The sequence below is a fragment of the Thunnus albacares genome, chromosome 6, assembly GCF_914725855.1.
Source record: "Thunnus albacares chromosome 6, fThuAlb1.1, whole genome shotgun sequence".
Lineage (NCBI taxonomy): Eukaryota > Metazoa > Chordata > Actinopteri > Scombriformes > Scombridae > Thunnus > Thunnus albacares.
In genome coordinates this window covers 28,241,554-28,255,198 of record NC_058111.1, presented here as the reverse complement: position 1 = coordinate 28,255,198, position 13,645 = coordinate 28,241,554, and the positions used below count along the sequence as shown (strand labels likewise).

At 41.5% G+C, this 13,645-nt stretch overlaps 1 protein-coding gene across 2 annotated transcripts in view; it reads left to right on the top strand.

Annotated features, from left to right (window-relative positions):
* Positions 1-13,645, top strand: part of numbl (NUMB like endocytic adaptor protein) — a 57,563-nt gene that overhangs the window by 24,619 nt on the left and 19,299 nt on the right. Inside the window, exon 1 of one of the 2 annotated variants that reach the window (XM_044354380.1) lies at positions 3,418-3,565. The exons of the other annotated variant lie outside the window; for it this stretch is intronic. Within the exon in view, the coding sequence (XP_044210315.1) occupies positions 3,525-3,565 (41 nt within the window). The 5' untranslated portion in view covers positions 3,418-3,524. Of the gene's footprint in view, positions 1-3,417; positions 3,566-13,645 lie in introns of those variants that run through there. 2 annotated transcript variants of the gene reach the window in all.

The following is a 13,645-nucleotide window of genomic DNA, read 5'->3' as shown; positions in this document are numbered from 1 at the left end:
TGGATGACTGGATTAGATAAAAGAGAATACTGTGTTGTGCAGATGTGTATGTGAGTTGCATCAGACTATGCAGTGGTTTGTTTGTGGTGCATATTTATTCACATCTTGTTGTAATTGGGGCAAGTCTACAGATGAAGTCTAAGACAAGTTTTCCAGTGGGGACATTGAGGTACATCACAGTCACAACCAGAAAGATGCTGGACCTGTCAGCTTTTCATGTCACCACTGTCAACACACTGGCAATAAGCATAAAGAGACATGGTGTCAAATGGAGGCAGTTAGCTACAAATACTCTGTGTATTGTGAAAGCTGTATTAGTGTGAGAGACTTGAACGAAGTCAGCGCACTACAAGGGTGTTTTGATCCCTCTCAGTCTCATCTATTGTTGAGTGAGGTGTTGGAGGTAAACAGCTTAGGGGATGAACTGGCACCATGGAAGGTTATGAATGTGTGAGAACAGAGTGATAGCATTAACAGACGACACACAACTGAGTTACAGTGTCTACAGGCTGCCAACCCTGTCTCCTAGAAATTACATTCATATACGACTAAATTGCAACCGTGAGTATGTTTTATTAGAAATGTAATGCTGGCATTCAATTGAAAAAAATGTTGCCTATGAACAGGATTGAGGCTGGAGTTCCAGCTATCCTCTAACCTTTAACACAGGCTAAAATGTCTGTATGAACGTCACACCAGACGTCAGACGGTGACTCCAGTCGATCCTGAGTGACTACTGGTGACCAGATTCTGCCTCCCTACTGTGAAGCCGATAAACTGCCACTGAACAGAAATAATAGACAATGAAGTCTGGTCATGTTAGAATTGAGAATAGAATTGAGGATGGTTGTTGTCTGGTACCAGCTTATGCACAAACTTTAAAAGTGAGTAGTTCTGAGGAGGCAATTTAAATGTGACTGTCCAGGACTTCAATGAGATCAGGGACAAATTTGCATTCAATCTAAGCTAGCCACCTTCCCTGACTTGGATCCCATTGTGTTTTCAGTACATTCACGCCTTTACTTGAGTTGTAAGATGTGCGAGGTGTGAACAAGGTGTAAGGTGTGGTTTTAGCCTGCTTAAAATTGTCCCTAAATCCCCCCGCCTGTAAACCCCCAACTGCCAATAAACCTTTAAACCTCCCTCCCCAACCATCTCTACAAGTCAACTAATGCTATTTTCTTCAAGCTCCAGGCAAAAGCCTCCTAGACTCTCAAGGTCAATTTCTCCTTCCTGCCTGTTGTTATGTTAGCCTTTAATCCCCAAACAACTCACCTTGAGAAACGGCCCTCCACCTCTCTTGTTCAAGTTCAATTACCAGTCCTGTTACCTGCTGTACTTCTGTATGTCTAACCTTCCTGCCTTCTTGCCTCAGCAACAGCACTGTCTGTTCAGTTACCCATCACTTTTCCCAAGGCCCCAACCACCAATTTCCTCTCCAAGTAATTGGCCTTAAATCTAACTGTACTTTCAGTTTCAACTCTCATCCAGCCCTTGCTCTTCTTTATACCAGTCTCACCAGGAGTGAAAATAGCCCTGGGTTAAAAAATTGTAAGGGTCTGCATAGGTGGGAATATGTTGCTTCAGGTATGATGATGAAATATGATCCAGTGAGTCCAGTTTGAGTTGTTGATCCATGAATGTGAAGACTTTCAGTCTTCAGTGTAATCTTGCATTTGGTTAAGGTAAAGGAAAGATCATAGTTTCAGTTAATCAGTCAGTGCTTCAAATCGCTACAATGCCATAATCTTTCCCTAACCTCAACCAAGTGCTGTCCCTAAACAAAACCGCCTTGCTGGATGATGTTGCATCGCATTGCATCAACAGTTGTGCCAGGTTCGACTCTTCTGTTGGACTACGTGACATCGGCATTCTCTCTGCATGAATGCAGTGGTCCCATTCAACTAAATCTGGGGCTGAGTTTTCACACACAGTGCTTTTGTATGCTTAACTCAGCCCCAGTTCTTCTAGTCCTAGCTTTATTCCTCACTTGATCTTTGCTTCTGTCCCTGCACCAGCCCTCCAATCAAGGCATAGCACCACTTTCCTGCTTAAGCTTTGACTCAACTCTTGCCCAAGTATCAGCTATCTTGCTGCTCTTGCTCCTCTATTAAATTAGATTAGTTTTTTATCTGGAGTAAGATTTCCATGTTTCTCAGTCACATAATTTGTAAATGGTGATGTAATGCGGAGGCAGTTTGATACATTGACTGCTCCACATTTGATATACAACAGAAGAGTCGACCTAAACAGTATGTAAATCAGGTCTTTGCAGCATGACCCACAAACCTCTCGAAACTCCCAACCCCTGCAAACAAACTTTCAAACTAGATTTACTGTAACTGCTCTGAAATAAATTACAGTAGAGCAACTGATAGGCCAGTTCTCACCTCATTTACCACTTAACTACTGAAAAGAAAGTAACTTAACGCTTTCCCCCAGTGCGCCAGAGTTCGCCCATAGCAGATGGAGAGCAAAGAAAACTGTGTCACCACCCGCCATGACTCGCTTAATCACCCCTCCACTTTCTCTTTCTCTTTACCAAACCTCAACACCAGCACTGGGATGTTTTCAGAGACGGATTTCCCCGAAATGTTTGGATGAAGTAGCTTTTCCTGCGAATGTTTTCCCAGCTTGAAAATATGGTAGAGAAACCAATGCATACCCAAAACATGGAACGCTCATACTACCAAGTGCTTGAGCGGGTGTGGTTTCTAGGTTTCATCAGTTTGAAAAGGAAGTAACTTAACTACTACTTAATCATCTGTTGGGCTATATTTCTGTGCCCTGCCCTTCCAGTACTGGGGAGCAACCCTCTTCCTCACGTCCAGTAATGCCCCAGTGGAAACATACTACCAGGCTGAGTTCCAGTCCTCACTTTAAACACATCCTCCAGTCCTGGCCCTATTCCCCAGTTCCAGCTCCAGTGCCTGTCCCCAGACTCCAGCCCCAGTTCTCGCCCTCTCCCCCAGTGCACTCTTGACCAGTGCACCCATAGCAGATGGAGAGCAAAGAAAACTGTGTCACCACCCGCCATGACTCGCTTAATCACCCCTCCCCTTTCTCTTTCTCTCTCTTTCTATCCTCCCACTCCCTTCTTTCCTTACTCCCAGGATTTGGAGCATCAAACATTGATTTGTCTTTATTTTTAGAGCAGCTGTGAGTGTGCGTGCTTGTACAGTATTTGTCTGGGTGTATCTGTCTACCAGACACTCTACCACGCTGGGTTGTGGGCAGTTTTGATTGTGTTTGGGTGCATCACTGTGCGTGTATTTTCTAGTGCATCAGGACTCCTTTTCCAAGTTAATCCCTTAAGAAGAGGTGTGGTTCTCTCTCACTCCGCGCTCCCTCTCCTCTCTGTCCCTCACTCCGAGCGTAATATCATCACACGCTCTCTCGCTCCTCTCCTCCTCTCATCTTTTTCTTGTGCTGTTGTTATCGCTGTGGCCACTAGTCTGAGGGAGTTCTTTCTCTCAGCCTGTCATCTCTGCATCTCCTCTCATCTGCTGCCGTTTCTGTGTGAGATGAGTTCTTGTGGCGAGATGGCGGAGGCCATTGAACTCAGGTGAGTGAAAGAGTGAGCAGTGGGTGTGAACAGTGTGTTTGTGTGTGCACAAGAACTGGCAGGTGACACTCAACTTATGTATGTGCATTCACTTTATTTGTGTCTGTGCATACATCTATATGTTTTTCTGCATGTGTGTCTGTCTGATTTTGCACCTGCATGTATTTTGGTTTTAAACTGGGTCGACTGTTTCCGTAGCAATCAGCACCTTGGGCTATTTTTCCCGGCCTCACCTCTTTTTCTGTTCATCAAGTTGACCCTGTTTCAACAAGGCAGAAATCTGCAAGCTCTATGGAGGTCAACAGGAAATCTGCAGTGTTTGTAACAGTGATAGTTGTGGTTTGTTGTTGCTGTTGTTGGGTTATTGGCTTCGGTGGTATTTTCAGTCACTGCCAAACTGGTAATAGGTCTAGTCTAGCCTGTATCCACAGGGCTCATAGCGGCTAATAGCCTTAGCAGATGCATTAGCCCCCATGCCCATATGGAAGGGATTAAACCCGCTAAATTGATACAAACACCCAACATCTTTTTTTTTTCCTGCACAGTGTTCGTGCATTCATGTGTTTTTGTGTGCGTGTAGAGACATGAGTCTCTTCATATGTGTGTGTGGACACTTGTGCAGAGAAGATGTAAGTTTCCAAGCCCTGTCAGGCTGAAGGGAGGGACCGTTTTGTTTAAATTTCCTCCTGAATGCAACATTTCCTCTCTCTCTCTCTCATGCCGCCCTCATGATGAGACAGTCGAGAAGGACAGCTCTCATGTGTTTTGGAAAACAGAATAAGAACAAGGCGAAGAGTGAGAGTACTGTGGACCACAGAGACCTGTGTAATGAGTGAAACGAGGACAAATGAAGAATAGCAAGACAGAGACTCAACAGGAGGGAGAAGATGAGAGGAGGGTGTGAAGGTTGAGTTTGAAAAGCGGAGGGTGAAAATTAAGAGGGAGGAAAGGATATGAGAAGAAGAAGTCATGGTATAGTTGATCTTTAATGGAGAAAAATGAATTCCCTGCTTTTTTTCAGCAGAGGAAGCAAAAGATAGAAATAGACTGAAGATCTTGTTACTTGGTTTGTCTGTTATCTTATGGCTTGTAGAAATAACAAAAGCATGCCACAGATTTATGTTACCATTAGAGAAAATTATTTAACACTTTCAAAATGCGAAGAGAAACTTTCGATACACACTGGAGACAGGATAAGAGAAAACAGAAAGATGTAGAAGGAGATGAGAAAAGAATAGATCTGAAAAATGTGAATGTTTCATGAAAGCGGCAGTTTTCGATAGACGCAGAACCTCTCAAAAACCAAGAGACGGTTAGAGAAGGTTAAATTCAACTTCTTTTGACTGAGAGTTCTGTTTGTGTGAATGCAAGCTGCAGAGCCACACCGGGGTCACTTGGCATTCTTCGCTGACACAAAAGTCTGACGTACAATCTGCACAATTCAAGCTCAAGGGTGGGGTTGACAAGACATTGAGATATTGCCGCAGCAACAATGGATTCTTCAGTTCGGGAACATTTGAGTTCAGTGTTTAAATTTGTGAAGTGTTTGCGTTTGAGTTCAGTGAAATAAACTTTTTCACAATCTTTCTGTATGTAATTTAGTCCCCTGAAGTTCATCTATGTTTTAAAGCAATACCAGTAAAGTGATGACTGGTGTTAAGTATGAGGTTCACAGCTAGGTGTGAATTGCCCTCTTCATGGAGTACTCGCAAGTTATTCAATAATTTCCCTGTTTTGTGAGTTAAAAAGACCCCGGAGATGAAAGTGTACCACACACTTTAATGTAATATCAGAGACTTAGTGCTGATGATAAGCAGGCCTGCGGCAGTGGTCTAGTCTAGTAGGAGAGAATACAAAGTGGGAACATAGCACCACAATATGATACCGGAGCATATCGACTAGACTGCTCCACTTCACGCCTGGCTGCACTGTGTTTAGATTAGTTCCCACCACGCACACACTTTTCCCGTCACAGTTACAGAGTCACGCTGACATACAGACTTATGACACATATGCAGGCACATGCCATACACATATGAGTGCATATAGAGGTGGAGGTACACAACTACACTTACAAACACACATTAAAGCTAGCATGGTCCGTGCCCTCTTAGCCTGCTGTTCCAAGGGCAAAGAGGGATTTGGATATTGTTATGTTAATCTGCCTCTCTTTTGTACACAAGCATGTGCACGCAGGTATGAACACACGCAAGCATGCACGGACTCTTGTGCACAAATGCATGTATACGTTTTGATGTACACAAAAAAAGACAAAAACTTTATCTTACAAAAAACTAAACAACAGAAAGAGACAAGTTACCCTGCAGAAACACAAGCTATAACACACACACACACACACACACACACACACACACACACGCAAACAATCTCCTCTCAGCTTAACTTGGATGGGTGGGAATTTAAACAGTGGCAGGAGGGGCAGTGACACAGCACCATGATAAGCTGTGGAGGAAGAGGATAATAGGTGTGGGAGTTGTGTGCATGTGTGTGTGTGTGTGTGTCTCCTGGGGGGGAGTGTTGAGGTGACAGAGCATGTGTATCTACATGTGTGAATGTGTGTGTGTGTCTCCTAGGCTTCACACGCACTCTTTCCTCGCAATAGCTAATATAATTGTAATTTGAACTTTCCCAGCTAAATCCTATTTGCAGAAAAGGCTGGGGAGCGAATAATCTTAATTGCAGGATGTTTTCCCAAACCCCCAGTCCTGTAGACTGACCTCCTCATGCAGCCGCTGGACCCACTGCATTGATTGTTCCTCTCTTACTCTACTTCTGGTGCTTTATCGTAGCTGTGATTTGAATTTTCTTGTTTTCTTTTAAGGGGGGATTTATCGAATTTAACTGATCTCAAGGTTATTTAGTTTGTGTATTGAATAAGTTGTATGCATGTGTGGAAACTCAGGAGTGTGTGCCGGTGTGTTTAAGCTGATATTACTGTATGTTTGTTTGTTTATGTCAGAATGCCAGTAAATCTTATTTAGCTGTAGTCAAACCATGGCAGAATCGACTCTGGAAACCTGTTCTGCTTCCTGGATCCATCCATCTTCATAGTGTTAGTGACACCTAATTTCATTCCAACCTTTCCCAGAGTTTACCCATCTTGTCTAAAAGTTGTCTAACTTATCGTGCTGTAAATCTAACTGTTTGACTCTGAGGTGTCAAGATTAACTAGAAAGTGTCCATCTCTCTCTGTTTGCTTTAGGTTTAAATTTAACTTGATGCAGAATGACCTTAAAGGATAATTTCAATTTCTTTTCATTTTGGCCATCACACTTTTCAGTAATAATATTGTACTTGTCAATTTAATTGCTGAGATTGCAGTAAACTTGGCGAACTGATTTTCTGAGGGAATGCGGTGGCATTGCTAAAAAGAAATGAAGTGGGACGAGAAACACGAGCGTTTAGATAATTATACAGGTTTTAAAGGTTATTTGGATGAGAAAACGAAGAGAAAACAAAGGCGAACAGTAAAATTAGTACGCAACTTAAACATCCACCACAGATTACAAACTGGCTTCCCGGCTCAGCTGGGATATGGTATGATATGGTACTTAATGTAGTTGTGAGCATGCACAGTTTCCTGTGCAATGAGGAATTATTGCTGACATTTTGGGTGCACTCACTTTCATTTTACCTCTAAATGAAGTTGTTTAGACGTTCTCTGACTGAAGTGTTGGCTTGTTTAATACCTGCTTGTGTTTCTCGCCTTGTTAAACTTGCCTGCTGTTCCCAGACTTCAGCAATTACTTTTTTATAAATTACAAATGAACAAAAATAAAACCAAAGTTGGATGAAACTGCAATTTTACATGTTAAAACTAATGTCAAGTAAAAGATACAAAGTCTTGAGGTGTTCAAAAATGCTTCAACACACCAATAGTTAAGTTTTCTGAAGACTTTTGTGGCTCCTTATGAGCTTTTTCACACAAATTGTAACACTTACAGCAAACCAAATGTTGCAACTTGCTGGTTACAAACAGACTTGAAATGCATTTTTAAATGAGATTCTGCGTCTTTTCCATATCATGCACATTTAGTATAAATACCTCCACCCTGTTACAGAACTGATCCTGGATCAGCAGATTGAGTCACCTCCTCATCCAGTCCTGTGATCATCATCACGATTACAACATCTTACTCACTCACCATTCACCTGTTACTGTAATCATGCACCGAATTCCCACACTGCACTGCAACCTGAGTCACAGAGGACGATTCAACCTCATTATGCAAGATACCCACCAGCTAATACACTTAGCACAGCTTTCTGTAATGCTTCCCTCTGCCCAGAAACCCCTCTGAAAGATCATAATGCATTAGAGGCTCAGAGGAAGGACGGGACATGTTTGCATCCGTGTCTATCAGTCAATGTCAAGCTAATTAGTAACTATGTTGACATTCTGACACACACACACTCTCTCTCTCTTCTTCTGTCTAATTCATCTAACTTATTCTCCTCAGGCACTGTTAAGAAGTCATGGCTCATAGACTTCAATGACAAATACAACATAATCAATATGACTAACAGCAGGACAGAACAAATAGCAGTAAAAGAAAATATTAATCATATGTGTTAGTTGCTACCTGAACATATTACCAATCTGTCATTAGAAATCGATTCAGTTCAGTTGGGACTGAATTCACAAAGTAAAAATGTCAACAGCTCTTTTAAAAATTGCAGCTACATTGTAAATAAAACATTTTTTATTATGGTTTGCAAAATAATCATTCATTTTCTCAGGTTCTTAGTGTCTTTGCCTCAGTTATGGGCAATTTCTGTCATGTTTGTGCCTTCTTGCTAAGTCAAATGTACCAAGAAATGACTTTGCATTTCCATTTCCTCACATAAAAATCTAAATAAATCAAGTTTTCTATGTGCTGGTGTGCAGCTGGAGACAGCGATTGTGTCTCTAGATTTCCTTTGCTTTCTACTTTGAATATGAAAAGATGAACCCTACACAGGAAACACTGGAAAATCTAATAGCAAACAAATAAAACTGACTTCATAAATCATGCAATTTACAGTGTGGAAAATCATTCAGGGACGTACCACTGTTCTATATTTTATGCTGTTATGAACAGTATTGACCAATACTGCATAGAAACTACTATGGATTGTGGATTGGTCCTGAATTTCAATGAAAGAGAGATACATGAACCCACTGACCCCTTTTTATAGAGTGGTGGATCTGGTTTATGAAGCTAGTTGAAGTGTGTGCATATGTGCATGTGCGTGTGCGTGTGTGTAAAGGAGAGAGAGAGAGTGACAGAGACAATAGTCACAGTGGGTGCCAGGCTGATGGTTAAGCACATGGCTCTGCTTCAGCTGTCGCTGTACATCACTCTTTACACACACACACACACACACACACGCTTCTAAAAGGCCATTACTGATGCAGTATGTTCGCTTTTTTGCCTCCTCACTTACAGTAAAGTCTGCTACATAAGCCACCCACATACTGTACTGTATACAGCACTCAGCTGAACTGTATGTGCTGTTGTGAGAGAGGTTCTGCCTCTTTATATTTGCTCACTGTAACTGCTGCACCCAAGGGCGTTTATGTTTCATCTGAGCACAGAAGAGGCAGCATAAGTACAGTCCATACATGGCTTTTTACATCTTTATTCCAACTGTCTTGTTTCCACTGTTTCTGTGGAATTGACTTATTGATACTGTGATTGAATGACTTGTAGGATTGTGTTGTTTTCCAGCAGTAATATTGACCTGGAAAATTTCAGCTCACCACCAGGCTGTTGTGACTTGGTCGTCCGGTTGTTTCACAGTGACTGATGATCAGCAGCAGAATTACAGACCACTTTTTATTCAGTTGTTTTGATGTTTTTTTTTTTGAGGACACAACTACACTGACATTGATTTTAGAATTTTGACCAAATTTTTAAAAATACACTGATATTTCAGGGAAATATGCTTGTTTGCAGTCTTACTAGAAGTTTGATGAGAAAACTGATATCAGTTTCATCTCTGTGAGTTCTTGGCCCGGGATGTTTTTTGCCTAACTTCACACATTAGCGACTTCCAGCAGGAGAAAACTGCTAGCTAGAAAGAGAAAAATACACCAAAATGATCTATTGAACATGTTGTATCTAGTTGACTTATTTTGTTGTCAACGTGGCAACTTTACATTGACAGGACATCTGAGCTGCTGCATGCAGCCACTGCAGTTATTGTTGCTCAGTGAATAGTTACACATAAAATGTCACAACATACACAAAATACAACATGTAAGTGTGAGACCTATTTCCATCTGTTTCTAGTTATTGTGCTATACTAGGCTAAAAACTGCTGTTTTTAAGACTTTTGGAGCAGGTCCAAATCAATTCTCAAGTCATTTGAGACAACAGGCAAATTGCAAATCATATACAAGTCTTTCACATTTTTGAATGCTGACCATTAAAATGACAAAAAGATTGATTAATTTACATTCAAAGCTAATAATTTAGCTAATAACTAAGCATTCAGCACTATAAGACATGTCTGACACTGTCTTATTCATTTTTTAGCCTACTGGGATTATAGCTGTTCAGAACGTAAGATGTGCAAATGTTTTGGCTTTTAAATCAAGTCAAGTCTTTATGGAGTCAAGTCTCACAGCAGTGAAGTCCAAGTCAAGTCTCATGTTCTTATTTTTGAGACTGAAGGTTGACTTGAGTCCAAGTCTCAAGTCTACAGCTCTGCTAAAGGCACAGAGTTAAAACTGAAACTGATCTTCTCATGTTACTACCAAGAAGGTAAACACATGTATTTCCCAAAATGAGTGTGATGAGATTTTGGCCTTGTTGTATCATGAAGACGGTCTCACTCCAATATAAAACCAGGAAGGACCACTGAGCTTACAGGAGCACTTTGTAGCCTGAACTCTGTTTGTTTCTGTCGTTCACATGCATAGACGTACTCCCACACAGACTCATAAACCACTGCAATGAATAAGGCCATCCTGTCCTGGGTCAGGCTTCAGTGTAAACACAAGTGCCCTGGTTTATCTCTGATACGTCACACTTCTTTATTTTTTTAATCACACACACAATCACAGACCACCTGTCACTTTCTGTGTGTGTGAGACAGAGAGTTTTGGATGACAGTAAGCGTCAGTGTCCTTATCCGGGTTACTCAGTGTCAGCTAAAGTCTGCAGGGCCCAGAAACTGGGTCAGGTTTCTGTGTGTGTGTGTGTGTGTGTGTGTGTGTGTGTGTGTGTGTGTGTGCGTGCGTGTGTCAGCATAATGTGCCTGTGTCTAATGTGTTTTTAATTGAATTCTACCAACTCTATGACTCGATGTATTGTTGATGTATTGTCTCATTAGCCCGGAGATGAGTCACCACTGAAGTGACATTTAACGGTTGTGAAGAAAGCTTCCCTTATAACAGAAAAGCTAAATGACTTATTAACATCAATCAAACCTTTAATTTCAACTGTGTCTCATTAGAAAGTGCTACTCATGGGATGTGCAAACTTCCTACTTGCTGAGTTTTGTTAGTTTAAGTTACTGATCTGACCATTGTGTGGAGAAAGTAGGCATCACAAATCCAGATCCAGAACGACGACATAAAAATGTATAAAATGACAGTGTGTAATGTGAGAGGCATCACTTGTAGTGGTGAACCTGCAGAGAATTATCAAAATTTTTTTCAATTTTAGCATCTTTCGGCTCATTGTTTCGGTTTTAAAGCCTGAGACTTTACTGTTTTGATTCACTGACACTGCTCATGAGTCACAGCAAGCAGATGTTTTCAGCAAAAAAACAGATAAAGAACCCACTGTTCAATACCTATTCAGCACCAAACTACAGGCAGACACAGTTAGCGACTAGCTGGTGAACATAGTGGAGCATTTAGCAGCTAAAGAGCCAATTGAGCTTTATACATATACATATATTTATATATACATTCATCATGTGGACAGAAACACAACTCCAGATGAATGATAATGTTGTTCCGTAACTGCTGGATGTGTAAATAAGCAACTTTTTGCTAAGTTCACCACATTAACTTAAAAAGCAATGAATTGTCAGTGTTGTGTTTATAGCTTGTTGCGCTGCTCTAAAGTGGCCAAAAAAATCATTTATTGTGGGTTTAAATATGATAAAATTGGGGGAAAAAATCTGAATTGTACATAACAAGTAAACTGTGTTTGCTGCTTAATGTGTTTACACTTTTGCGATGGTTATATAACACTGTTTTAAATGACTAGAACTACTATTGAGCTACACTGTGATTTACTTTGCTGTATTGGAAATGTATAGCATATGGCTTGTGCATATGGATTTTATGTACCCTGAAACAATTCAACAATTGATTTATACTGTATGTAGCTCTTGTAATGCTGACCTTTGATGCTTGTTCTTCTGCTGTGACTTTAGATTCGCTCTCTGAGTCACACTGAAGGCTTTAGCAAAACACATCAGCCTCTCAGTTGTTCAGCAAGTGAGACACAACTTGAATTCAACTGAAGAGAGAGTCAGAGGTACATCGTGTCCATATAAAGTGGTCAGCTCAGTGATGACTAAGCCAAGACAATCCCCTGCTGCTGCAACACAAACACACTCTCACACACACACACACACACACACACACACACTTGGACACTTGCTCCACCTCTCCCTGTCCCCACCTCGTCTCTTGTCTCTCTGGAGCTTCACACATATGGCTAGCTTACCGTAATGTGAGGTGGCAGTGACTCATGGGGTGTGTGTTTGTGTGCGTGTGTGTGTGTTTGTGGCAACATCTCCCCCTCTCCCAGACTCCTCCATCTCCCTCCTTGTATGAGGTGTGATTAGCGAGCATCTGGTTGAGAAGAAGTGTGAGGGAGGAGTGTGTCCCGTTTTGCCAAAATCTCTGAGCCGCCGTTCAACACAGAACATCTGGATCAGGGAGGAACACTGTGTGTGTGCGTATGTGTATGTGTGTGTATGAGAGAGAGAGAGGGGGAGAGAGAGTGCCAAAGATATCAATCAAACTCACATCTGGCAACCACAAAACACAGCTGGACACACATGAGTTCATGCAGACTTAACACAGATTATATGGAGGGAACACAGAGGTGACACACACACATATATACAAATACATAATGACATTAAATGATGTTGTTATGTTACTCTTTAAATACAGACTGTGTGTGCATTTATCAAGCCAGAGAGCATCAACAAGTACTTTACTGAAATTAAAAACACACACACACACATTATTAATGACAGTCCTCCCAACCTACTAACAGTTAAAATACCAACTTAACAAGCTGGACCAAATTGTTGGAAATTTTCCCCCCGTATTTTATTAGTCTGTACGCGTAGGCGATGTTTTCATGCTAAATTCAATCCTGTGAAACCCATTTCCTCACATTCATGTCTCTAGAGCTGGAGACATTCTGCTTGAAGCCTTTTTTTGCATCCTTCATCACATCTTTTGGACAAGAGCAGAGCAAAAAGGACATGTGGAGTATAAACACTAGGGAAGAAGAATAGGGAGGAGCAGGGAAGGAAGCAGCGATGAAGGGAGGTCAGCCTGGGTGAACAGACTTGAAAGTCAACGACATAACATCGTATGATCGTAAGTCGTCCTTCTTGCCATCTCGTCTGTAACAATACATTCCAGATGGCTGCTAACTCAAACACTGGATAGGGAACAACTATGTTTTTTGGCACCAGGCCTCCTGTTTGTGTAGTCTACGCTGAAGTGCTCGGGAGTTTTGCGTGGGTTCGTGACGAGAGTGGGAATTCATTTACGCCATTGATTTACAGATTTATTTTAATGTTTTGCATCCTTGCCTGCCAGCCCACCCCCCTCCGTCTGCCTCTCTCATGTCTTGTTTTCCTCATGCAGATGGTTCTTGTTGTGCAGGGTGAGGTCACAGCTATGCAAGGCCTTTGGATGTTGCATGCTGGGTAATGTCTCCACCCTAATGTCTCTGACTTCATCAAAGAGTGTTTACTACAAGATTTCTATTTATTTCACACTGTGGTGCTCAGTAAGAGGAGGGCTTGTTTAACTTCTGTGTCCCCGCTGCAGTCTGGTTTAGCTCATATTTTACATGATAAACATGT